Below are 26,580 nucleotides of genomic sequence, written 5' to 3'. Positions count from 1 at the left end.
TCGCTCTCCACTCTCACCTGCAGTTACACTCTCCCCCAGTGGGTGTCAGTCGCTCTCCACTCTTACCTGCAGTTACACTCTCCCCCAGTGGGTGTCAGTCGCTCTCCACTCTTACCTGCAGTTACACTCTCCCCCCAGTGGGTGTCAGTCTCTCGCCACTCCCCCATCTGCAGTACCTCTGGTCTCCTGCAGGCTCCGCCGCCGCTCCACCGGCTCCTGGTTTCCGCCTCAGTTGCCTTGTGTCTCCCGGGCGGTTCGCAGCGGGGAATGAGAAGCGGCGGCTCGGCGGGGCCGGAGCGAGGGAGGCGGCAGTGAAGAGGGTGTGAATGGCGGAGGGCCCCGGAGCTGCGTGCGGCCCCGGGCTGGGGCCGGGCTCCGGGCCGGGCGCTGCGCCGCTTGCCCGCTCCCTGGAACGGGCCCTGGTGGAGGCCGCGGGCTCCGGGATGCTCAACCTGAGCGGCCGCAAATTGAAGGAATTGCCGAGGAGCGCGGCCGGTCTGGACCTGAGCGACACGGTGGAGGCAGGTGGGTAACTACCCCTTAACTAGCCGTCAACTACTATAACTGACATAACTAATATAACTGGCAGAGGCCAGCTCTCAGCAACTATCCAAACAAGTGACTGGAATACTTGGGCTATTAACATAACTGACTTTACCTGTGTAACTAGTATAACTATTGGTGTACATCAAACTGGATAATGGTGACAGGTGTCTGAAGTTAACTAGTATTACTACTGTTTTAGTTAAAATGACTAGTGTAATAAACCTGTTGGATTTCAGTAAATGGATGAAAAATCACAGGTGCTGGTTTAGCACACTGGGCTAAATCGCTGACTTTGAAAGCAGACCAAGGCAGGCCAGCAGCACGGTTCAATTCCCGTAACAACCTCTCCGAACAGGCGCCGGAATGTGGCGACTAGGGGCTTTTCACAGTCACTTCATTTGAAGCCGACTTGTGACAATAAGCGATTTTCATATAATTTTTTCATATTTCATTTCATTTTTCAGACTCTGATTCTGGCAACTTTAACAAGTATAGTGTGTTTTCTGTGAGTGATTTATGACAACAAAATCAGTGGAACTAAAATAACTAATGGAGGTAATCTGAATGTAACTGACTGTTAGCCGACTGGTTCTTTTGTTTAAATTCATTCTGGTTCAATGTGGAAACTTCCAGAGCTGATGGAGAGTAGATGATAAACGAGGTACAAACCATTCAAACTGGGCACAGACACACTGGCTGTCTCTTTAGCACCAACATCTTTGTCTGATCAATGCCTGGAGATGTGCAGGGCCCTGAATAAATTGTTGCTGTGAATAGTGTCTCACTGCAGCCAAGTACCAACATTCGGCAACTTCACAAAGTTACTCATTATGGAAAGCACCTTGGAAGCTAGACCTGATGAGACCCTGTTTGTATTAAATTGAGAAGAATAATGGTAGTCGGCTGCATATACAGTGTGGGTGAGGAGCTGCTGTCCTGTGCACAGTGCGTGTGAGGAGCTGCTGTCCTGTGTACAGTGTGGGTGAGGAGTTGCTGTCCTGTGTACAGTGTGTGTGAGGAGCTGCTGTCCTGTGAACAGTGTGGGTGAGGAGATGCTGTCCTGTGAACAGTGTGGGTGAGGAGCTGCTGTCCTGTGCACAGTGTGGGTGAGGAGCTGCTGTCCTGTGCACAGTGTGGGTGAGGAGCTGCTGTCCTGTGTACAGAGTGGGTGAGGAGCTGCTGTCCTGTGTACATTGCGTGTGAGGAGCTGCTGTCCTGTGTACAGTGCGTGTGAGGAGCTGCTGTCCTGTGTACAGAGTGGGTGAGGAGCTGCTGTCCTGTGTACAGTGTGGATGAGGAGCTGCTGTCCTGTGTACAGTGTGGGTGAGGAGCTGGTGTCCTGTGTACAGAGTGGATGAGGAGCTGCTGTCCTGTGTACAGTGTGTGTGAGGAGCTGCTGTCCTGTGTACAGAGTGGATGAGGAGCTGCTGTCCTGTGTACAGAGTGGATGAGGAGCTGCTGTCCTGTGTACAGAGTGGGTGAGGAGCTGCAGTCCTGTGTACAGTGTGGATGAGGAGCTGCTGTCCTGTGTACAGTGTGGGTGAGGAGCTGCTGTCCTGTGTACAGTGTGTGTGAGGAGCTGCTGTCCTGTGTACAGTGTGGGTGAGGAGCTGCTGTCCTGTGTACAGTGTGGGCGAGGAGCTGCTGTCCTGTGTACAGTGTGTGTGAGGAGCTGCTGTCCTGTGTACAGAGTGGATGAGGAGCTGCTGTCCTGTGTACATTGCGTGTGAGGAGCTGCTGTCCTGTGTACAGTGCGTGTGAGGAGCTGCTGTCCTGTGTACAGTGTGGATGAGGAGCTGCTGTCCTGTGTACAGTGTGGGTGAGGAGCTGCTGTCCTGTGTACAGTGTGTGTGAGGAGCTGCTGTCCTGTGTACAGTGTGGATGAGGAGCTGCTGTCCTGTGTACAATGTGGGTGAGGAGCTGCTGTCCTGTGTACAGTGTGTGTGAGGAGCTGCTGTCCTGTGTACAGTGTGTGTGAGGAGCTGCTGTCCTGTGTACAGTGTGGATGAGGAGCTGCTGTCCTGTGTACAGTGTGGATGAGGAGCTGCTATCCTGTGTACAGTGCGTGTGAGGAGCTGCTGTCCTGTGTACAGTGCATGTGAGGAGCTACTGTCCTGTGTACAGTGCGTGTGAGGAGCTGCAGTCCTGTGTACAGTGCGTGTGAGCAGCTGCTGTCCTGTGTACAGTACGTGTGAGCAGCTGCTGTCCTGTGTACAATCTGGGTGAGGAGCTGCTGTCCTGTGTACATTGTGGATCAAGAGCTGCTGACCTGTGTACAGAGTGGATCAGGAGCTGCTGTCCTGTGTACAGAGTGGATGAGGAGTTGCTGTCCTGTGTACAGAGTGGATGAGGAGCTGCTGTCCTGTGTACAGTGCATGTGAGGAGCTGCTGTCCTGTGTACAGTGTGTGTGAGGAGCTGCTGTCCTGTGTACAGTGTGTGTGAGGAGCTGCTGTCCTGTGTACAGAGTGGATGAGGAGCTGCTGTCCTGTGTACAGTGCATGTGAGGAGCTGCTGTCCTGTGTACAGTGCGTGTGAGGAGCTGCAGTCCTGTGTACAGTGCGTGTGAGGAGCTGCAGTCCTGTGTACAGTGCGTGTGAGCAGCTGCTGTCCTGTGTACAGTACGTGTGAGCAGCTGCTGTCCTGTGTACAATCTGGGTGAGGAGCTGCTGTCCTGTGTACAATCTGGGTGAGGAGCTGCTGTCCTGTGTACAGAGTGGATCAAGAGCTGCTGTCCTGTGTACAGAGTGGATCAAGAGCTGCTGTCCTGTGTACAGAGTGGATCAGGTGCTGCTGTCCTGTGTACAGAGTGGATCAGGAGCTGCTGTCCTGTGTACAGAGTGGGCGAGGAGCTGCTGTCCTGTGTACAGTGCGTGTGAGGAGCTGCTGTCCTGTGTACAGAGTGGATCAGGAGCTGCTGTCCTGTCTACAGAGTGGGGCAGGTTGAGGAAAGAGCATGGGGACATTATCGAGTGGGTTCTAAGTTCACGTTTGTGAGCCCAGGGCTGTGGTATAGCTCTGTCCCGGTGAATACAGTGTTGAATAGCCCTCTCATTGGCCTTACTAGCATGAGATCAGGAAAAATGTAAATGTTATGAGTTGCGAAAGCGACTGAGGAGCATTTTCAGTGAGTGCATCATGTGTGTTGGAGTGGGCAAGTGTTTGCTTTGTCTGTGAGCCCAACCTGACATGGAGTCTTGTACACAACGTCTGGAATGAGGACACGGCTGTTGTACACAGTGCCTGGAGTGTGTAGACAGCTGTTGCACACTGTCTGGAGTGTGTTGACAGCTGTTGCACACTGGAGTGTGGAGACGGCTGTTGCACACTGTCTGGATTGTGGAGACGGCTGTTGCACACAGTGTCTGCAGTGTGTAGACGGCTGTTGCACACTGTCTGGAGTGTTTTGACAGCTGTTGCACACTGTCTGGAGTGTGTTGACAGCTGTTGCACACTGTCTGGAGTGTGTTGACAGCTGTTGCACACAGTGTCTGCAGTGTGTAGACGGCTGTTGCACACTGTCTGGAGTGTGGAGACGGCTGTTGCACACTGTCTGGAGTGTGTTGACAGCTGTTGCACACTGTCTGGAGTGTGAAGACGGTTGTTGGACACAGAGTCTGGAGTGAGGAGACGGCTATCGTACAAACTGGAGTGAGGAGACGGCTGTTGTTTTCTCTGGCAGTCACATGTGTGATTACAATTTTGCTTTTTTACAGGTATCCAACCATTTAAACATGAACTCATTCCAGACTTCGCTGCCTTTATCCCAAATGCACCAAATCAATTCCCTCATCACAGCTGCTCCCCGACCTCAAATATCTGCACAATCTTGCCCCTCCCAAACTCTTTAACCATACAACCCCGCCAAATCGGGCCTCCTGCACATCTGTGTTGTAATTGCTGCCCGATTGGTGGCTGTGTCTTCAGTGGTGTCAGCCCCATGCTCTGGAACTCCCCCTACACCTCTCCATCGGCCTCTCCTCCTTGAAGACTCTATCTCTGACCAAGCTTATGGTCTAATATCTGTTTATATAGTCAGTGTTTTGCTTTGTTCCACAGTGTTCCTGGGGAGCATCGATCAGCATTAACATGTGCTATGTTAACAGACAGTTCTGTTCTTGTAAATTCTTCCCCCTTGTGAAAAGGTTCCGATTGCCCTGACTGCCTGCTGTCTGTCCGTGAGGGACTGCTGCTTGCCACGGAGTTGAGGATGGAATTTGCCACATTCACATTGACACTGCGCCACAACCCCGTTGAAAAGCCAGTCTCAGTCAGTGCTGGTGAACCTGGTCAAACTCGGATCCTGGTATATCTAATAATACAGCAAACTGAAGAGGGTTCACAAACACACCATGGCCTTGAGCAAATCAACTGACTAACATAGGGAAGTTAGATAATGATGTTAAACAGCAGGAGTAATGTTCAGAAGGTGCAGGGAGCTGGTCACAGCTGCAAGAACTGGAGCGTGTCATCTCTTCTGTGGAAACTCGGTAATCGTTCGGTTGCATCTGCGCAAAGCGTTGGCTCAGAGCTCTGCAATTAAACTGTGATTGATAGTTACTTTTAGGAACCATCTGTCAAAAGTGATTTTAGTCTCCGAATGCAGATTGAAAAGACCTGGGCTGCGTGATTAGAATGTCCTGGTCCTGTTTGGGCAGTGCCAGCGAGTTCAGATCCTCCCTCCGGCAGAAGGAAAATGTAGCAGCACTTTGAAATGTTCCCACGGCAGCTGTCTTCACAAAGAGACGGACATCGCCGCTCCGAAACAGGTCTCGGGATGAGTGTTTTAGTGAAGAGAATGACCTTGTAGCACAGTCGCCACTGAGGCAAATACAACATCCATTTTGCATTAAGCAAGATTCCACAAACCGCAGGAAGAGAAGTGACTGGAAGGAATATCAGGCAGGTTGCTGGGAAACTCCCTGCAATTACAGCACCGTCCGAGTCGTTGTCGTCTTCTTCAGCAATCACTCACTAACGAGTATGATTGTCCACCTAAGAAACTCCCTGTTACTGATCATGAGTTCTGTGGGTCCCTGTGTGGCGGATGAGCCCGATCCTGGAGCCGTATCTTTGACTGCATACTTGGCAGGTGTTTCCGGGAGGTGGGATTGGTCCTTGGACTCTCGATCACTGGCATTCCTTTCTTAGGCTCCTTTTCCGGGCCTCCTCTTGACATCGGGTGATCTCGAAGTGTGTCCTTTAATCAGGGTGTTCCTCCAAGTAGGTCTCTCCTGCGCAAGGGTCTGCCAGGTGGTGACACCGATGTTGGATTTCTCGAGGCAAGCCTCCTGGGTATCTTCGCTCCTTTTGTCGTCCTCTTGTTCAGGAACCTTCCTTGAGCAGGGCAAAGAAAATTTGCTTTTGCAGTCGGGACTCTGACATCCGAAGCACAGGGCCGGCCCAGCGGAGTTGGTTTCGGATGATCGTGGCCTGGATGCTGGTGGTCTTGGCTCATATTTGTGAGAGTACAGTGTTACTGCTCCCTGGGCTGTGCGGTCAATTCCAGCCCCACTTGACTCGGAGTCGAAATACAATTAAATTAACTATTAATTTTTAGAAAATACCCAAAGTCTCTGGTTTTTTGCTGCCCAATAATTACAGTCACCAGGTTTGTAAATTTAAACACAATTACTTTTTATTAATAACAATAACTACGCAGCAAATTTTTTTTTTCCAATTAAGGGGTAATTTAGCATGGCCAATCGACCTACCCTGCACATCTTTGGGTTATGGGGATGAGACCCACGCAGACATGGAAGTTAATGTGCAAACGCCACAGGGACAGTGACCCGAGGCTGAGAGGCAGTAGTGCTAACTACTACCCCACCATGCTGCCCCAATGTGCAGCAAATATAACTGCTTAACTATTATCTAATTCCTAACCCCCCCTCTTTAATTCACCCCCACCCTCTGTATATACACACACACACACACACACACACAAGACAGACAAACACAGAGGGGTAAGAGGGATGAAAAAAATAAAAATAAAATAAAAGGATGAAAGTCTCTGTTTCAGATGGACGGCTTCCACTACATCGTTCTTGTTAGTCTTCGCCTTCAGTTGGATCTCCATGCTTTCAGTCTGTAATTGTTTTCACTGTAGATTCATTAGGACCTCAAGACTTCTCTGCAAATTCAGAAAGCAGCAGGCAGGAAACTTTTTTGGGGCAGAAATAGAGAGAGAGAGCAACTCACAACAACTTCTCTCAGTGTCCAGCCACTTTGTTTCCTGGGCCTGCTAAAAACATTCCTCCTGGCAGGACCCAATCACTGTCGGTCACCGGGCAGAATACGGTCTTTGCACAATCCATTGGCCACCAGCCAACCAATTGAACAGAGTTCTCGGGTGCCAGAAAGTCTGAGTTCTTCTGTTCAAAATCTAAATCTCCAATACCACAGTGTACTAGTTTACAACTTTTGAGTTCCTCACTTCCTCTGCTTGACTTAAAGTATATTTCCATTAAAAAATGATAAAATAAAACACTTGGGAAATAAGAGAATCAACAGGAAGGGTCTTAACAACAAGCAGAGCAGCCCTCCGTGTAATGTCATCCAGAAAGGAGTGAAGCAGTCGCTCATTACTACACTGAGGGGTTGCCCTCGATTGTGTTCACATTCTGGAATGAACTCCGAACCCTCTGTCTCAGGAAAGGGTGTTATCATCTCAGCCGCGGTGGACCGCGTGCCTGAGTTTGGGGAGAGGGGGAGGGGGGGTTGAACTTGTAATTTTCTGGCTGACAAAGGAGACGGGTACAGAGAGAGCCCAAGCTGATTGTGTTCTTCAAAACAATTCCTGACACATGTGCTTTGAAATATCTAATTAAAAACTGACCAATTTAGTGGCTTTGATTTGAATATTGAATCAAATCTCTCATTTAGCCTTGCCATCTGAACAAGAAGCTGTAGCTATCTGGGGGAGCAACAGCTTCCATCTGGAGTGTGATGCCCACGGCATCTTTCCATTGTGCCGGCCAGGCCTCTCTGGTCAAATTGGCTAACCACCCGTGGGATTAAACCAAACGCACACCGGAAATCTTGCCCCCATGCTCCCCGCACCCTCTGCCAGTTTCATACGCAGGGAATTTAATCATTCACTTCATTTTAGAAAGGAAACAGAATGATTAATTGCAATGTAAATCTGTATCAGCTCCATCTCCAGCCAGAGACAAGTACTACCTGCAGGCAGTGGATTTTATCCTTCCCCACTGCCCCCCCCTAACCCCTTGGTGTGCTCCCCATCGCCCCCTCCCACACCCACCCCGCCACCCCTCACATGTTCGGAAAGGTGTTGTGTTGTTGGTTGTCAGTGTTGACTTTGCCAGCTGGAAGCACCCTGTAATCTGCCTGGTATTCAAAAGGGTATAGTTAAGATCTTCAAGGGTAGAAATTCATCAGCTGGTGATTTACTTCGATGTTTAATCATTGATCTATATTAAAGGCTTTGTTGTAAGATGTGCCATTACCTGGCATTTAAAATGTCGCAAATAGTCAGCTTGCCCCTCTCCCCTCCCCACCCCACAGACATCCCACAAATTATAGTCATGAGCCCAGATGCTGGATAAAGGGAGTGTGAGAATAAAAGAAACAGCTTTAACATTGCAACTAATGACTATGAACTGGAGAAGCAGTACTCCAGGGATGTTCGGGCACTTTCGACAGCCTCTTTCACAGCAGGCGACAACACAGTCACACATACCACACAGTTAGAACATTTTCACTCTGGTAAAGAGGTACCATAGCCATTGCTGAAAGATACATTGGACACTGGGCCAGCCCATTTTAGCAGGCCCAATACCCTGCAAGAACGTCTACAGTTTTGTCATCGAGCTGCTTGTATGGTGACACTGTGCGTTATGCTGGCGTACGGCGGCACTGTGTTATGGCGGTGTACGGTGGCACTGTGTGTCATGGGGGTGTACGGTGGCACTGTGTGTCATGGGGGTGTACGGCGGCACTGTGTTATGGCGGTGTACGGTGGCACTGTGTGTCATGGGGGTGTACGGTGGCACTGTGTGTCATGGGGGTGTACGGTGGCACTGTGTGTCATGGGGGTGTACGGTGGCACTGTGTGTCATGGGGGTGTACGGTGGCACTGTGTGTCATGGGGGTGTACGGTGGCACTGTGTGTCATGGGGGTGTACGGTGGCACTGTGTGTCATGGGGGTGTACGGTGGCACTGTGTGTCATGGGGGTGTACGGTGGCACTGTGTGTCATGGGGGGTGTACGGTGGCACTGTGTGTCACGGGGGTGTACGGTGGCACTGCGTGTCATGGGGGTGTACGGTGGCACTGTGTGTCATGGGGGTGTACGGTGGCACTGTGTGTCATGGGGGTGTACGGTGGCACTGTGTGTCATGGGGGGTGTACGGTGGCACTGTGTGTCACGGGGGTGTACGGTGGCACTGCGTGTCATGGGGGTGTACGGTGGCACTGTGTCACGGGGGTGTACGGTGGCACTGTGTGTCATGGGGTGTACGGTGGCACTGTGTGTCATGGGGGTGTACGGTGGCACTGTGTGTCATGGGGGTGTACGGTGGCACTGTGTGTCATGGGGGGTGTACGGTGGCACTGTGTGTCATGGGGGTGTACGGTCGCATTGTGTGTCATGGGGGTGTACGGTCGCACTGTGTGCCATGGGGGTGTACGGTGGCACTGTGTGTCATGGGGGTGTACGGTCGCATTGTGTGTCGTGGGGGTGTACGGTCGCATTGTGTGTCATGGGGGTGTACGGTGGCACTGTGTGTCATGGGGGTGTACGGTGGCACTGTGTGTCATGGAGGGTGTACGGTGGCACTGTGTGTCATGGGGGTGTACGGTCGCATTGTGTGTCATGGGGGTGTACGGTGGCACTGTGTGTCATGGGGGTGTACGGTGGCACTGTGTGTCATGGGGGGTGTACGGTGGCACTGTGTGTCACGGGGGTGTACGGTGGCACTGCGTGTCATGGGGGTGTACGGTGGCACTGTGTGTCACGGGGGTGTACGGTGGCACTGCGTGTCATGGGGGTGTACGGTGGCACTGTGTGTCATGGGGGGTGTACGGTGGCACTGTGTGTCACGGGGGTGTACGGTGGCACTGTGTGTCATGGGGGTGTACGGTCGCATTGTGTGTCATGGGGGTGTACGGTCGCACTGTGCCATGGGGGTGTACGGTGGCACTGTGTGTCATGGGGGTGTACGGTCGCATTGTGTGTCATGGGGGTGTACGGTCGCATTGTGTGTCATGGGGGTGTACGGTGGCACTGTGTGTCATGGGGGTGTACGGTGGCACTGTGTGTCATGGGGGGTGTACGGTGGCACTGTGTGTCATGGGGGTGTACGGCCGCATTGTGTGTCATGGGGGTGTACGGTGGCACTGTGTGTCATGGGGGGTGTACGGTGGCACTGTGTGTCATGGGGGTGTACGGTGGCACTGTGTGTCATGGGGGGTGTACGGTGGCACTGTGTGTCCTGGGGGTGTACGGTCGCATTGTGTGTCATGGGGGTGTACGGTGGCACTGTGTGTCATGGGGGGTGTACGGTGGCACTGTGTGTCATGGGGGTGTACGGTCGTATTGTGTGTCATGGGGGTGTACGGTCACATTGTGAGTCATGGGGGTGTACGGTGGCACTGTGTGTCATGGGGGTGTATGGTGGCACTGTGTGTCATGGGGGTGTACGGTGGCACTGTGTGTCATGGGGGTGTACGGTGGCACTGTGTGTCATGGGGGTGTACGGTGGCACTGTGTCATGGGGGTGTACGGTGGCACTGTGCGTCATGGGGGTGTACGGTGGCACTGTGTCATGGGGGTGTACGGTCGCATTGTGTGTCATGGGGGTGTACGGTGGCACTGTGTGTCATGGGGGGTGTACGGTGGCACTGTGTGTCATGGGGGTGTACGGTCGTATTGTGTGTCATGGGGGTGTACGGTCGCATTGTGAGTCATGGGGGTGTACGGTGGCACTGTGTGTCATGGGGGTGTATGGTGGCACTGTGTGTCATGGGGGTGTACGGTGGCACTGTGTGTCATGGGGGTGTACGGTGGCACGGTGTGTCATGGGGGTGTACGGTGGCACTGTGTCATGGGGGTGTACGGTGGCACTGTGCGTCATGGGGGTGTACGGTGGCACTGTGTCATGGGGGTGTACGGTGGCACTGTGCGTCATGGGAGTGTACGGTGGCACTGTGCGTCATGGGGGTGTACGGTGCACTGTGTGTCATGGGGGTGTACGGTGGCACTGTGTGTCATGGGGGTGTACGGTGGCACTGTGTGTCAAGGAGGTGTATGGTGGCACTGTGCGTCATGGGGGTGTACGATGGCACTGTGTCATGGGGGTGTACGGTGGCACTGTGTGTCATGGGGGTGTACGGTGGCACTGTGTGTCATGGGGGTGTACTGTGGCACTGTGTCATGGGGGTGTACGGTGGCACTGTGCGTCATGGGGGTGTACGGTGGCACTGTGTCATGGGGGTGTTCGGTGGCACTGTGTGTCATGGGGGTGTACGGTGGCACTGTGTGTCAAGGAGGTGTACGGTGGCACTGTGCGTCATGGGGGTGTACGGTGGCACTGTGTGTCATGGGGGTGTACGGTGGCACTGAGTTTTTAAAAATTCATTTCTGGGATGTGGCCGTTCCTGGTTAAGCCAGCATTTATTGCCCATCCCTAATTGCCCCTTTGAAGGTGGTCGTGAGCTGCTGCCTTGAACCGCTACAGTCCATGTGGTGTAGGTACACCCACTGTGCTATTAGGGAGGGAGTTCCAGGATTTTGTCCCAACGACAGTGAAGGAATGGCGATATATTTCTGAGTCGAGGTGGTGAGTGACTTGGAGGTCAACCTCCAGGTGGTGGGGTTTCCAGGTATCTGCTGCTCTTGTCCTTCTAGATGGTAGTAGTCGTGGGTTTGGAAGGTGCTGTCTAAGGAACCTTGGTAAGTTACTGCAGTGCATCTTGTAGACAGTACACATGGCTGCCACTGTTCGTCGGTGGTGGAGGGTTTGAATGTTTGTGGAAGGGGCTGCTTTGTCCTGGATGGTGTTGAGCATCTTGAGTGTTGTTGGGCTGCACTCATCCAGGCAAGTGGAGAGTATTCCATTACACTCCTGACTTGTACCTTGTAGATGGTGAACAGGCTTTTGGGGGGGTGGGAGGTGAGTTACTCGCAGTACAATTCCTAGCATTTGACCCTAGGAGTCCAGTATTAATGTGGCTAGTCCAGTTCAGTTTCTGATCAATGGTAACCCCAGGATGTTGATTGTGGGGGATTCAGTGATGGTAATGCCATTGAATGTTAAGGGGCAATGGTTAGATCCTTTCTTGTAGGAGATGGTCATTACCAGGCACTTGTGTGGCGCGAATGTAACTTGTCACTTGTCAGCCCCAAGTCTGGATATTGTCCAGGTCTTGTTGCATTTGGACATGGGCTGCTTCATTATCTGAGAAGTAGTGAATGGTGCTGAACATTGTGCAGTCATCCGCGAACATCCCAACTTCTGACCTTATGATGGAAAGGAAGTCATTGATGAAGCAGCTGAAGATGGTTGGGCCTAGGACACTATCCTGAGGAACTCCTGCCGTGATGTCCTGGAGCTGAGATGATTGATCTTCAACCGCCACAACCATCTTCCTTTGTGCCAGGTATGACTCCAACCAGCGGAGAGTTTTCCCTCGACTCCCATTGACACCAGTCTAGCTAGAGCTCCTTGATATCATACTCCGTCAAATGCTGCCTTGATGTCAAGGGCAGTCACTCTCACCTCACCTCTGGAGTTCAACTCTTTTGTCCATGTTTGAATCAAGGCTGTAATGAGGTCAGGAGCTGAGTGACCCTGTCGGAACCCAAACTTAGCGCCCGTGAGCAGGTTGTTGTTGAGTAAGTGCCGCTTGATAGCACTGTTGGTGACTCCTTCCATCACTTTGCTGATGATGCTGATGACTGGGGCTGGTTTAGCACACTGGGCTAAATCGCTGGCTTCTAAAGCAGACCAAGGCAGGCCAGCAGCACGGTTCAATTCCCGTACCAGCCTCCCCAAACAGGCGCCGGAATATGGCGACTAGGGGCTTTTCACAGTAACTTCATTTGAAGCCTACTTGTGACAATAAGTGATTTTCATTTCATTTTCATTTCATGTGGAGATACCAGCGTTGGACTGGGGTGAACACAGTAAGAAGTCTTACAGCACCATGTTAAAGTCCAACGAGTTTGTTTGGAATCACTAGCTTTCGGAGTCCAGGTGATGGAGGAGCTACACTCTGAAAGCTAGTGATTCCAAACAAACCTGTTGGACTTCCAAACAAACCTGGTGTTGTAAGACTTCTCAATTTGCTGGTGATGGAGAGTAGACTGATAGAGCAGTAATTGGCTGGGTTAGATTTGTCCTGTTTCTTGTGTACAGGTTACCTGGGCAATTTTCCACATTGCCGGGTAGATGCCAGTGTTGTAGCTGTAATGGAACAATTTGGCTAGTAGTGCAGCATGTTCTGGAGCACAAGACATCAGTACTATTGCCGGAATGTTGTCAGAACCCATGGCTTTTGCAGTATCCGGTGCCTTCAGCCGTTTCTTGATATCATGTGGAGTGAATCGTATTGGCTAAAGACTGACATCTGTGATGTTGGGGACCACTGGAGGAAGCTGAGATGGATCATCCACTCAGCACTTCTGGCTGAAGATTGTTGTGAATGCCTCAGCCTTGTCTTTTGCACATATGTGCTGGGCTCTTCCATCATTGAGGATGGGGATATTTGTCAAGCCTCCTCCTCCAGTGAGTTCTTTAATAGTCCACCACCATTCACACCTGGATGTGGCAGGACTGCAGAGCTTAGATCTGATGCGTTGGTTGTGGAATCGCTAAGCTCTGTCTACTACTTGCTGCTTATGCTGTTTGGCCCAAACGTAGTCTTGTGTTGTAGCTTTACCAGGTTGACACCACATTTTTTTGGTATGTCTGATGTTGCTCCTGGCATGCTCTCCTGCACTCTTCATTGAACTAGGGTTGATCTCCTGGCTTGGTGGTAATGGTACAGTGGGGGATATGCCAGGCCATGAGGTTGCATATTGTAGTTGAGTACAATTCTGCTGCTGCTGAAGGCCCACAGTGCCTCATGGATGTCCAGTCTTGAGTTGCTGGATCTATTCAAAGTCTATCCCATTTAGTACGGTGTTAGTGCCACACAACATGATGGAGGGTATCCTCAATGTGAAGATGGAACTTTGTCTCCACAAGGACTGTGTGGTGGTCACTTCTACTGATACTGTCATGGACGTATGAATGGTGGTGTATGGTGGCACTGTGTGTTATGGTGGTGCACGACGACACTGCGTTATGGTGGTGTACGGAGACACTGCGCTATGGCGATGTACGGCGACAGTGCGTTATGGTGGTGTACAGCGGCACTGTGCGTTATGACAGTGTACGGCGACACTGCGTTGCGATGGTGTACGGCGACACTGCGTTGCGGTGGTGTACGGCGACACTGCGTTGTGGTGGTGTACGGCGACACTGTGTTGCGGTGGTGTACGGAGACACTGCGCTATGGCGATGTACGGCGACAGTGCGTTATGGTGGTGTACGGCGACACTGCATTACGGTGGTGTACAGCGACACTGCGTTGCGATGGTGTACGGCGACACTGCGTTGCGATGGTGTACGGCGACACTGCGTTGCGGTGGTGTACAGCGACACTGTGCGTTATGACAGTGTGCGGCGACACTGCGTTGCGGTGGTGTACGGCGACACTGCGTTGCGATGGTGTACGGCGACACTGCGTTGCGGTGGTGTACAGCGACACTGTGCGTTATGACAGTGTACGGCGACACTGCGTTGCGATGGTGTACGGCGACACTGCGTTGCGGTGGTGTACGGCGACACTGTGTTGCGGTGGTGTACGGAGACACTGCGCTATGGCGATGTACGGCGACAGTGCGTTATGGTGGTGTACGGCGACACTGCATTACGGTGGTGTACAGCGACACTGCGTTGCGGTGGTGTACGGCGACACTGCGTTGCGATGGTGTACGGCGACACTGCGTTGCGGTGGTGTACAGCGACACTGTGCGTTATGACAGTGTGCGGCGACACTGCGTTGCGGTGGTGTACGGCGACACTGCGTTGCGATGGTGTACGGCGACACTGCGTTGCGGTGGTGTACAGCGACACTGTGCGTTATGACAGTGTACGGCGACACTGCGTTGCGGTGGTGTATGGCGACACTGCGTTGCGGTGGTGTATGGCGACACTGCGTTGCGGTGGTGTACGGCGACACTGCGTTGCGGTGGTGTATGGCGACACTGCGTTGCGGTGGTGTATGGCGACACTGCGTTGCGGTGGTGTATGGCGACACTGCGTTGCGGTGGTGTACGGCGACACTGTGCGTTATGACAGTGTACGGCGACACTGCGTTGCGATGGTGTACGGCGACACTGCGTTACGGTGGTGTACGGCGACACTGCGTTACGGTGGTGTACGGCGACACTGCGTTACGGTGGTGTACAGCGACACTGCGTTACGGTGGTGTACGGCGACACTGCGTTGCGGTGGTGTATGGCGACACTGCGTTGCAGTGGTGTACGGCGACACTGCGTTGCGGTGGTGTATGGCGACACTGCGTTGCGGTGGTGTATGGCGACACTGCGTTGCAGTGGTGTACGGCGACACTGCGTTGCGGTGGTGTACGGCGACACTGCGTTACGGTGGTGTACGGCGACACTGTGCGTTATGACAGTGTACGGCGACACTGCGTTGCGATGGTGTACGGCGACACTGCGTTACGGTGGTGTACAGCGACACTGCGTTATGACAGTGTACGCCGACACTGCGTTATGGTGGTGTACGGCAGTGTCGCGCGTTTGGCTTGTTATGTGATTTTCTCATTTTTGTGCCGTCCTATTCCTGTGCTGCAGGTATTTATTGGTCTGAAATACTGAAGCTGAGCTCCAGCAGTTATGATTGAGCTGACACTGTTTAACAAGGCTCTGCTCGGAAGTCCTTCTGCGTCAATGGTCAGTTTTGCGTCGAATTTACTGGATCTTTGAGGTCTAACCAGTTATTTTGTGGTTATGTTGAAATGTTCTCTGCTGTGTACTGTCTCAGAATGTCAATCATTGCACAGTGTCCAGTTTTGACTGGCTGCTGGATTTATGAATTAGTCAGCTGCCAAGGTCTTGAATCTGTTTTTTGTTGGGTCTGTAGATTAAATTGTTTCAGATCCCAGGGGATCTGTTGAAATGTTTTTGCTACTTTATTGCACAGGAGCCTGATCCAGTTGTGGATGAATGTGGGCAATACGTCTGTGTCTAACATACTGAGTAACTGGTTCACCCAAACATTGGAGAGATTCAATTGCAAGTGTATCATCAAAGTACCAGGATTATTTACAGTGGGATCCAAAGTGGGAGCCATTAGATTTTTGAAATGCAAATGAAAAATGATTTGATCTTTATAAGGCAGATTTTTAAAAATCCAAATTAAAACCAGTTTGAATTCGGATTCACTGGTGTGTCAGTCAGATATGTGGTTCAGTACACACTACCCTGCTGTTGGCTCCTGATGAGAACTTGTTGAAATGTTTACAGAAATCGGTTTTTGGAGACAGTGGTAGGATGAACAGAGCAGGAATTGCAGCTCTCACAGCCTGGTCTCTCAGCGCAAAGAAATCTTTTTCATTTTAAACCTGCTGTAGCTGTTTGAATGTCTCCGTGGCATGGACATCTTTGCCTGTTTGTTGACAGTGCCACACACATTAAATTGTTTGGAATATCAAGAATTAAACAGAGTGATCGGTTCAGGCCTTTACTGAACCACTGTTATTAAAAAAAAGTGGTAAATGTGCCTATTCATGCACAGCTATAAATGTACAATGTCTATTTTATGCACAGCTGTAAGTGTACAATATCCAGTTCACATGCACAGCTGTAAGTGTACAATATCGAGTTCATATGCACAGCTGTAAGTGTACAATATCCAGTTCATATGCACAGCTGTAAGTGTACAATATCCAGTTCATATGCACAGCTGTAAGTGTACAATGTCCAGTTCATATGCACAGCTGTAAGTGTACAATATCCAGTTCATATGCACAGCTGTAAGTGTACAATATCCAGTTCATATGCACAGCTGTAAGTGTACAATGTCCAGTTCATATGCACAGCTGTAAGTGTACAATATCCAGTTCATATGCACAGCTGTAAGTGTACAATATCCAGTTCATATGCACAGCTGTAAGTGTACAATATCCAGTTCATATGCACAGCTGTAAGTGTACAATATCCAGTTCATATGCACAGCTGTAAGTGTACAATGTCCAGTTCATATGCACAGCTGTAAGTGTTAAATGTCTAGTTCTCACAGCTGTAAGTGTACAATATCCAGTTCTCACAGCTGTAAGTGTACAATATCCATTTCTCACAGCCGTAAGTGTACAATATCCAGTTCTCACAGCTGTAAGTGTACAATATCCATTTCTCACAGCTGTAAGTGTACAATATCCAGATCTCACAACTGTAAGTGTACAATCTCCAATTCACTCAGCTGTAAGCGTACAATATCCATTTCTCACAGCTGTAAGTGTACAATATCCAGATCTCACAGCTGTAAGTGTACAACATCAGTTCTCACAGCTGTAAGTGTACAATATCCATTTCTCACAGTTTTAAGTGTACAATATCCAGTTCTCACAGCTGGAAGTGTACAATATCCGTTTCTCACAGCTGCAAATGTACAATATCCAGATCTCACAGCTGTAAGTGTACAATATCCAGATCGCACAGATGTAAGTGTACAATGTTCAGTTCTCACAGCTGTAAGTGTACAATATCCAGTTCTCACAGCTGTAAGTGTACAATATCCGTTTCTCACAGCGGTAAGTGTACAATATCCAGATCTCACAGCTGTAAGTGTACAATATCCAGATCGCACAGATGTAAGTGTACAATGTTCAGTTCTCACAGCTGTAAGTGTACAATATCCAGTTCTCACAGCTGTAAGTGTACAATATCCATTTCTCACAGCTGTAAGTGTACAATATCCATTTCTCATAGCTGTAAGTGTACAATATCCATTTCTCACAGCTGTAAGTGGAGAATATCCAGATCTCACAGCTGTAAGTGTACAATATCCAGTTCTCACAGCTGTAAGTGTACAATATCCAGTTCTCACAGATGTAAGTGTACAATATCCAGATCTCACAGCTGTAAGTGTACAATATCCAGTTCTCACAGCTGTAAGTGTACAATATCCAGTTCTCACAGCTGTAAGTGTACAATATCCAGATCTCACAGCTGTAAGTGTACAATATCCAGTTCACACAGCTGTAAGTGTACAATATCCAGTTCTCACAGATGTAAGTGTACAAGATCCAGTTCACTCAGCTGTAAGTGTACAAGATCCAGTTCTCATAGCTGTAAGTGTACAATATTCAGATCTCACATCTGTAAGTGTACAATATCCAGTCCTCACCGCTGTAAGTGTACACTATCCAGTTCACAGAGCTGCAAAAATGTACAATATCCATCTCCCACAGCTGTGAGTCTACAATCGCCAATTCACTCAGCTGTAAGTGTACAATTTCCTGTTCATATGCACAGATGTAAGTGTACAATGCCAAGTTCATATGCACAACTGTAAGTGTACAATGTCCAGTTCATATGCACAGCTGTAAGTGTACAATATCCAGTTCTCACAGCTGTAAGTGTACAATGTCCAGTTCTCACAGATGTAAGGGTACAAGATCCAGTTCACTCAGCTGTAAGTGTACAATATCCAGCTCTCACAGCTGTAAGTGTACAAGATCCAGTTCTCACAGCTGTAAGTGTACAATATCCATTTCTCACAGCTGTAAGTGTGCAAAATCCATTTCTCACAGCTGTAAGTGTACAATCTCCAATTCACTCAGCTGTAAGTGTACAATATCCATTTCTCACAGCTGTAAGTGTACAATATCCAATTCTCACAGCTGTAAGTGTACAATATCCAGTTCTCACAGCTGTAAGTGTACAATATCCATTTCTCACAGCTGTAAGTGTACAATATCCAGTTCTCACAGCTGTAAGTGTACAATATCCAGTTCTCACAGCTGTAAGTGTACAATATCCAGCTCTCACAGCTGTAAGTGTACAATATCCAGCTCTCACAGCTGTAAGTGTACAATATCCATTTCTCACCGCTGTAAGTGTACAATATCCTGTTCTCACAGCTGTAAGTGTACAATATCCATTTCTCACAGCTGTAAGTGTACAATATCCAGTTCTCACAGCTGTAAGTGTACAATATCCAGTTCTCACAGCTGTAAGTGTACAATATCCAGCTCTCACAGCTGTAAGTGTACAATATCCAGCTCTCACAGCTGTAAGTGTACAATCTCCAATTCACTCAGCTGTAAGTGTACAATATCCATTTCTCACCGCTGTAAGTGTACAATATCCAGTTCTCACAGCTGTAAGTGTACAATATCCAGCTCTCACAGCTGTAAGTGTACAATATCCATTTCTCACAGCTGTAAGTGTACAATATCCAGTTCTCACAGCTGTAAGTGTACAATATCCAGTTCTCTCAGCTGTAAGTGTACAATATCCAGTTCTCACAGCTGTAAGTGTACAATATCCAGTTCTCACAGCTGTAAGTGTACAATATCCAGCTCTCACAGCTGTAAGTGTACAATATCCAGCTCTCACAGCTGTAAGTGTACAATCTCCAATTCACTCAGCTGTAAGTGTACAATATCCATTTCTCACCGCTGTAAGTGTACAATATCCTGTTCTCACAGCTGTAAGTGTACAATATCCATTTCTCACAGCTGTAAGTGTACAATATCCAGTTCTCACAGCTGTAAGTGTACAATATCCAGCTCTCACAGCTGTAAGGTTACAATATCCAGCTCTCACAGCTGTAAGTGTACAATCTCCAATTCACTCAGCTGTAAGTGTACAATATCCATTTCTCACCGCTGTAAGTGTACAATATCCAGTTCTCACAGCTGTAAGTGTACAATATCCATTTCTCACAGCTGTAAGTGTACAATATCCATTTCTCACAGCTGTAAGTGTACAATATCCAGTTCTCACAGCTGTAAGTGTACAATATCCAGTTCTCACAGCTGTAAGTGTACAATATCCATTTCTCACAGCTGTAAGTGTACAATATCCATTTCTCATAGCTGTAAGTGTACAATATCCATTTCTCACAGCTGTAAGTGTACAATATCCATTTCTCACAGCTGTAAGTGTGCAATATCCATTTCTGACAGCTGTAAGTGTACAATATCCAGTTCTCACAGCTGTAAGTGTACAATATCCAGTTCTCACAGCTGTAAGTGTACAATCTCCAATTCACTCAGCTGTAAGTCTACAATATCATTTCTCACAGCTGTAAGTGTACAATATCCAGATCTCACATTTGTAATTGTGCAATGTCCATTTCTCACAGTTGTAAGTGTACAATATCCAGTCCTCACCGCTGTAAGTGTACACTATCCAGTTCACAGAGCTGCAAAAATGTACAATATCCATCTCCCACAGCTGTGAGTGTACAATCTCCAATTCACTAAGCTGTAAGTGTACAATTTCCTGTTCATATGCACAGATGTAAGTGTACAATGCCCAGTTCATATGCACATCTGTAAGTGTACAATGTCCAGTTCATAAGCACAGCAGTAAGTGTACAATGTCCAGTTCATATGCACAACTGTAAGTGTACAATATTCAGTTCTCACAGCTGTAAGTGTACAATATCCAGTTCATATGCACAGCTGTAAGGATACAATGTTCAGCTAATATGCAGAGCTGTAAGTGTACAATATCCATTTCTCACAGCTGTAAGTGTACAATATCCATTTCTCACAGCTGGAAGTGTACAATATCCATTTCTCACAGCTGGAAGTGTACAATATCCATTTCTCACAGCTGGAAGTGTACAATATTCAGTTCATATGACAGCCTGAAGTGTGCAATGTCCAATGTTCGCTCACATACAGCTGGAAGTATTCAACGTCTAGTTCTCTCTCTCTCACATACAGCTGTAAGTGTACAAAGTTCAGTTCTGACTTTATTATTTAAGGACTGTACAAATAACAGTCCAAAATTATTTTTTGCTCGTAGCCTGTCTAGCGCTGTTCACTGGAACCTTATAATGAAGTGTTTCCGTTAAATACTGATGTCCCAATGTCTTAAGTTTAAAATTTTCATCCTGGAATGTAAATCCCTTCAGGCTGTGTCCCTTTCTATTTCTTTTAGCTCTGCAATACTCCAGTCCCAGAACTATGTGTTCTGTAACGTATGCATCCCTCCCCCTCAGTTGCAGCACTGGCAGCCATGCATTCAGCTGGAGCCCATACTCTGGAATTCTTGAAGCCCCTTTCCCTATGTCTCCTCCTTTAAGATATTCCTTAAAACCCGCAACTGACCAAGCTTTTAGTCACCTGTCCAAATATCTTATTGCCTCAGACTTTATCTCTGTGAAGCATGTGAACGTACGTTTCCACACTGTAGGTGTTATATTAATAAAGTTGCTGTGTCGAAGCAGAATGATACCTTTGCTCAGGATTCTGAACAGAAGGGATGTTCAAAAGAAGAACTTAGGCTGAGGGAAATCACAGATTTGAATCCGATCATTGGGGAGAGTGTTTCGAATTTTAACCATTTCCCTAGTTAGTTAAGAGACAAAAGTCCCTTTCACCTCTCGCACATAAGAGCTTTAGCTTGCTTGCTGAAAGCCTGTGGTTACCTGACCTTGATAATTCTTTGCATGCTGTCTATATCAACTAAATCACCAATGATTAGGGTAACAAAGTAAGAGTCAGGCCAGCTATACTAATCACAGAGGAGGTTTCTGTGCCTCTGAGCTAACATCAAGGCCAGTTGGGGCAAGACTGAAAGTCCAGGTGTTTTAGTCTTGATAACTGGTCCAGTTCCTGCAGTATGAATGGATACAGTGACTGCCAGCAATCTAACAGAATGGAGCAAAGGCTCAGATGGAGGTGAATCCTTGCACTCCAGTGAATAGATTTGCTTCAAAGAGGCACCAGAAGACGAAACAGCAGAAACTGAAGTTGAAGACTGTTCTAGAAGAAATACAGGGGCATTACATTCTGGTGTAACGCTAAAATGTGGTGTCTGTTTTTTTTTCCATGTTGGTTTATTTGTGCTGGTTAAGCTGTGAGATGCCAGTGTTGGTGAGCTGAACACCTCTTATTCCCCAGGGTTCTTCTGTTTCCTTTTCTCCCAATGGCACTGGTGTTAAATCTCACATACTATTGATTGGTTTCTGTGGAAGTTCATTGTATTCCAAAATAGCCCACTCCAGCACCTTTGCTGGTCTCACTTTGTTCCCGTTACTAGTTTCAGTAAATGTCTGGTCTCCTTTTTAGTGAGAACCCTGCACTCCAGGTTTAGAGAGGAGCAGTTCACCACATCTTTATGAGCTGGATTTGAGCAGTTGGTCTAAATGCCCCTTGGGATTACTGTTTCAGTTTGAAAACTCAGACTGTAATAAAAGTGAGTGAGGTGAGGTGCAGTGGTTAGCACTGCTGCCTCAAGGCGTCACGACCCGGGTCACGTCCGTGTGGAGTTTGCACACTCCCCGTGTCTGCGTGGGTTTCGCCCTCACAACGGAAAGATGTGCAGGGTACTGGATTGACCACGCTAAATTGCTCCTTAATTGGACAAAAAAGAATTGGGTACTTTAAAAATTAAAAAAGAAAAGTGAATGAGAATCACATGCAGGAAAAGTGGATGATTGGATCATGTTCTTGCACTCTGATGAAATGAAAAATGAAAATCGCTTATTGTCATAAGTAGGCTTCAAATGAATTTACTGTGAAAAGCCCCTAGTCGCCACATTCCGGCGCCTGTTCGAGGAGGCTGTTACGGGAATCGAACCGTGCTGCTGGCCTGCCTTGGTTTGCTGTCAAAGCCAGCGATTTAGCCCTGTGCTAAACAGATGTGATGACAGTATTTGACAGTTCTAACCTGAGTGTGAAATATCCATAATCACCTTCAATACAAATTTGATTTGTTGCAATATTCCATTTTTGTACACTTGAGTAGTGAGAATTCGCAACATTTGAGCTTTGGCTGGTAGATTGCAGTTTGAGTGCTGCCTAACAATTCAGCTTTTACGGCACAGCTCCTGTGCTGCGAAGAACCTCAACAAATAATTATGTTGGAGAAATTGGGTTGTGGATGAGGAATGTGGTAAGATGAGCTGACAGAGTGTTGCTAAAATCTAACCCTTAGCGAATAATTACTGTTTGAGCAGCTTTGCAATATTGGCAGGCATTTTAATTATCCATCGTGTTGACCCAGTCAAATAAAAGATTGTTTGAAGTCTGCAGAAGCTGTTTGGTTTTCAGTGAAATGCTGGCAAAATGCTGGCAAATTTGATGCATCATTGGTTTGTAAATAAATGAAATAAATGCCTTTAAAGAAAAAAATTAATTTAGCTTGAAGTGCTCCCCAACATAACGGTATTGCCAGAATTCGTGAAGCATTGAATTGACCCTATGCCAACATCACTGTTGTCCACCACTGCTGAGTACACTCAAAACAAATGTTACCACCGATATGCCACATTTTCATCTGCTAAGCAATGTTTGATTGGAAAGTGGCTGTTTGAGAAGCAGTGCACTGCTGTGACTTCTTCTGAAGTGATGTGATAACCTGATCAGTATACGATAGGATACATTAGGAAAATATTTTGACAGTGCGTTGATGTGATTAGGCTGACTAGTTGTCTGTGTTGTGAGCACTTCGTACTGACAAATGTCAGCCATTTCTCTTTTTCCAACTGACTTCAGACACAATACGGTACAAGTCAGGAAGAGGTCAGTGGGAAGCTCGGTAGGGGTACACACTGCCTGAAGACTCAGCTCCTGTAAGACTGTACTACAGGAACACATTTAGCTCCTGTAAGACTATATGATAGGAACACACTGTCAGCTCCTGTATGACTGGACTACAGGAATACACTCCGCTCCTGTAAGACAATACTATAGGAACACATTGTCAGCTCCTGTAAGACTGTACTACAGGAACACACCCAGCTCCTGTAAGACTACTATAGGAACTTACTGTCAGCTCCTGTAAGACTGGACTACAGAAGAACGTTGTCAGCACTTGTATGACTGTACTATAGGAACACACTGTCAGCTCCTGTAAGACTGGACGAGAGGAACACACTGTCAGCTCCTGTAAAACTGGACTATAGAAGAATGTTGTCAGCTACTGTAAGACTATACTAGAGGAACACACTGACAACTCCTTGAAGACTGGACTAGAGAACACTGTCATCTCCCGTAAGACTGTACTATAAAAGCACGCTATCAGCTCCTTTATGACTGGACTATAGGAACACTGTCAACTCCTTTAAGACTGGACTATAGAAGAACGCTGTCATCTCCCGTAAGAATGTACTATAGAAGCAAGCTATCAACTCCTTTAAGACTAGACTACAGGAAAATACTGTCAACTCCTGCATGATTCTACTACAGGAGTGCAGTCAGCATCCGTAAAACTGTACTGCATGTGTATTTTCTCAGCACCTGTAAGATATTTTTGTAAGAACACACCACAACCCCTGTGATGTAGTACTATAGGAACACACACAGGATTCCAACAATGAAAAAGGAGGCCATTCGGGCCATCAACCGACCCTCTGAAAGAACACCCTACCTAGGCCCACTCCCCAACCCGATCCCCATAACCCACCTAACCTGCACATATTTGAACTGTAGGAGGAAACCGAAGCACCCGGATGGGAAGCCCACGCAGACACAGGGAGAACATGCAAACTCCACCCAAGATGGGAATTGAACCCGGGTTCCTGACGCTGTAAGGCAGCAGTGCTAACCATTGTGCCATCATCGCCACACTGTCAACTCCTGTGAGATTGCCCTATAGGAGCACATTGTCAGCTCCTGTATGATTGTACTATAGGAGCAGACTGTCAGCTCCTGGAAGACTGTACTATAGAAGCAGACTGTCAATACCTGTGAATAGAGTTTTCAGAACAGATTATTGGATGTGGATTTGTCAGAAACATCTTCAGTGAGATGGAAGCTCTTCATAAAAATATTTTTTTTTAACCCTGGTAGTTACACAGCATCAACCAGACAGGTAAAAGCCTCAAGGACCAGGTTTATAATTGTACTGATGATGTGTTAACACATTATGGTGAAGGTATTTGCTTTACTGATTGCCTTTTTCATTTGTGAAATATTAAATGCTGTAGTTGTGAAAGACACTTTTTCTTTTCCTCTTCCTTCCCTTTCTGTCTTTTTCCTCCCTTTACTCTCTCTGTATGTAATCATTCATGTTTTCAAATGTAATGTTGCTGGTGTTCTTTTCTCGGCTAAAACACCTCCGCTGTTTCCATCAAGTAAAACCACTGCACTGTTAATGCCTTCAAAGTTGCCAGTTGTCTGTTCGGTGTTTCCCTTGTCAGCATTGGTTTATTTGTGCACAGTGACTGTACAGAAGTTCAGTGCTGCTTAATGACAGGATTTGATATCCCTGAATCAGTCTGTTAATTAGATGGTAAATTGATGACAAACCCATTCATTGCCAAATGCAGACTTAATGCCCAGGTTGGGCATCTGGTATATTCCAGTGTCAAGCAGTCTATAAAAAGGCAGAAAACCATTGACCAGATTTTACTCCCATTTAGTTTAGAGGAAAGAATGTTACGGAAGAGGACTTGTTACTCAAAGCCATTCCCAATTTCAAATTCAGCCTTCTGAAAAGTTATTTCCATTTAATACAAGAGTAAAATCTTTAGCTGCTGTGTTGGATCTTCTCACTGCTAGCCTACTCTACAGAGCCTCCAACTGGGTGAGATCTAGAGCAATTCTATGAAACTACCTGGAGAGCCAATATGGAGTTTATCAACTGCAGGCAACCATGAAATGGATTACGTGTGCTCCGAATAAGTGACTCCTCAAAACATTTTGTCACGTAAAAGAAAAGACCAGTAGACTAGTGACACTAGGGCAGCACGATAGCATTGTGGATAGCACAATTACTTCACAGCTTCAGGGTCCGAGGTTCGATTCCGGCTTGGTTCAATGCCTGTGCGGAGTTTGCACATCCTCCCCGTGTGTGCATGGGTTTCCTCCGGGTGCTCCAGTTTCCTCCCACAGTCCAAAGATGTGCAGGTTAGGTGGATTGGCCATGATAAATTGCCCTTAGTGTCCAAAATTGCCCTTGGTGTTGGGTGGGGTTACTGCGTTATGGTGATGGGGTGGAGGTGTTGACCTTGGGTGGGGTGCTCTTTCCAAGAGCCGGTGCAGACTCGATGGGCCGAATAGCCTCCTTCTGCACTGTAAATTCTATGATAATCTATGAAACATCCAAATGTGTTTCTGAAAGCTCTCAATTTCCTTTAATGCACTGCTTTAGGAGCAAAATTATTTTAAACATTTCCTTCTGAGTAAAAACAGATTCTACAATCGCTGAGATATAGTTTTTGTGTGCAAAAATTGTGTTCTCTGGTCATTCACAGACCTACTCTGAAACAATAATCTGGATTTCCCTTACCTTCACTACTTTGTGTTCTGTAAACCTTGACAAAGTCTCACTTTAACCACCAGAGCTTTGGTCTCTCTAACCTTTCATTGTGCCTCAGGCACATCACATTGGAGCTTGTTCTTGTTGCTGGGTCCCCCATTCCATCTTCCACACCTGTGACTTTTATAGGTCGGTAACAAACATTGTATCCAAATACCATCTCACTGATGTAGTACAACACTTTAGCCATTACCTTTGCAGCCCTGTGTCCTATATTTCTGATTTAGATTTATATTTATTGTCATGTGTACAGTGAAAAGTATTGTTCTGCGTACAGTCCAGGCAGATGGTTCCATACATGAAAAACATAAGATAGATACACAATGTAAATACAGAGACATAGCTATCGGGTGAAGTGTACAGTGTTTAGTGCTACCACAGTAAAGAAGATGGATAGAGAGATCAGTTCAGTTCCATAGGAGGGTCATTCAGGAGTCTGGTAACAGGGGGGAAGAAGCTGTTTTTGAATCTGTTAGAGCGTGTTCTCAGACTTTTG

General features: G+C 47.7%; 1 protein-coding gene across 8 annotated transcripts in view; it reads left to right on the top strand.

The window, feature by feature from the left end:
* The first annotated feature begins 223 nt into the window (after positions 1 to 223).
* lrch1 (leucine-rich repeats and calponin homology (CH) domain containing 1) overlaps positions 224 to 26,580 on the top strand; it is a 247,196-nt gene continuing 220,839 nt past the window's right edge. For 3 of the 8 annotated variants that reach the window (XR_011948723.1, XR_011948722.1, XM_072514277.1), the window contains exon 1: positions 225 to 525. Coding sequence is in view for 3 of the 8 variants with exons in the window: in XM_072514277.1 (XP_072370378.1) it covers positions 327 to 525 (199 nt within the window). In the remaining 5 variants the exon portion in view is untranslated. Of the gene's footprint in view, positions 526 to 26,580 lie in introns of all 8 variants that reach the window. The other 5 variants (XR_011948726.1, XR_011948724.1, XM_072514278.1 and 2 more) reach the window with 3 other exon arrangements.

The sequence above is a fragment of the Scyliorhinus torazame genome, chromosome 8 (assembly GCF_047496885.1).
Source record: "Scyliorhinus torazame isolate Kashiwa2021f chromosome 8, sScyTor2.1, whole genome shotgun sequence".
NCBI lineage: Eukaryota > Metazoa > Chordata > Chondrichthyes > Carcharhiniformes > Scyliorhinidae > Scyliorhinus > Scyliorhinus torazame.
The sequence above is the reverse complement of the archived record's forward strand: the minus strand, read 5'-3'. Positions and strand labels throughout refer to the sequence as shown.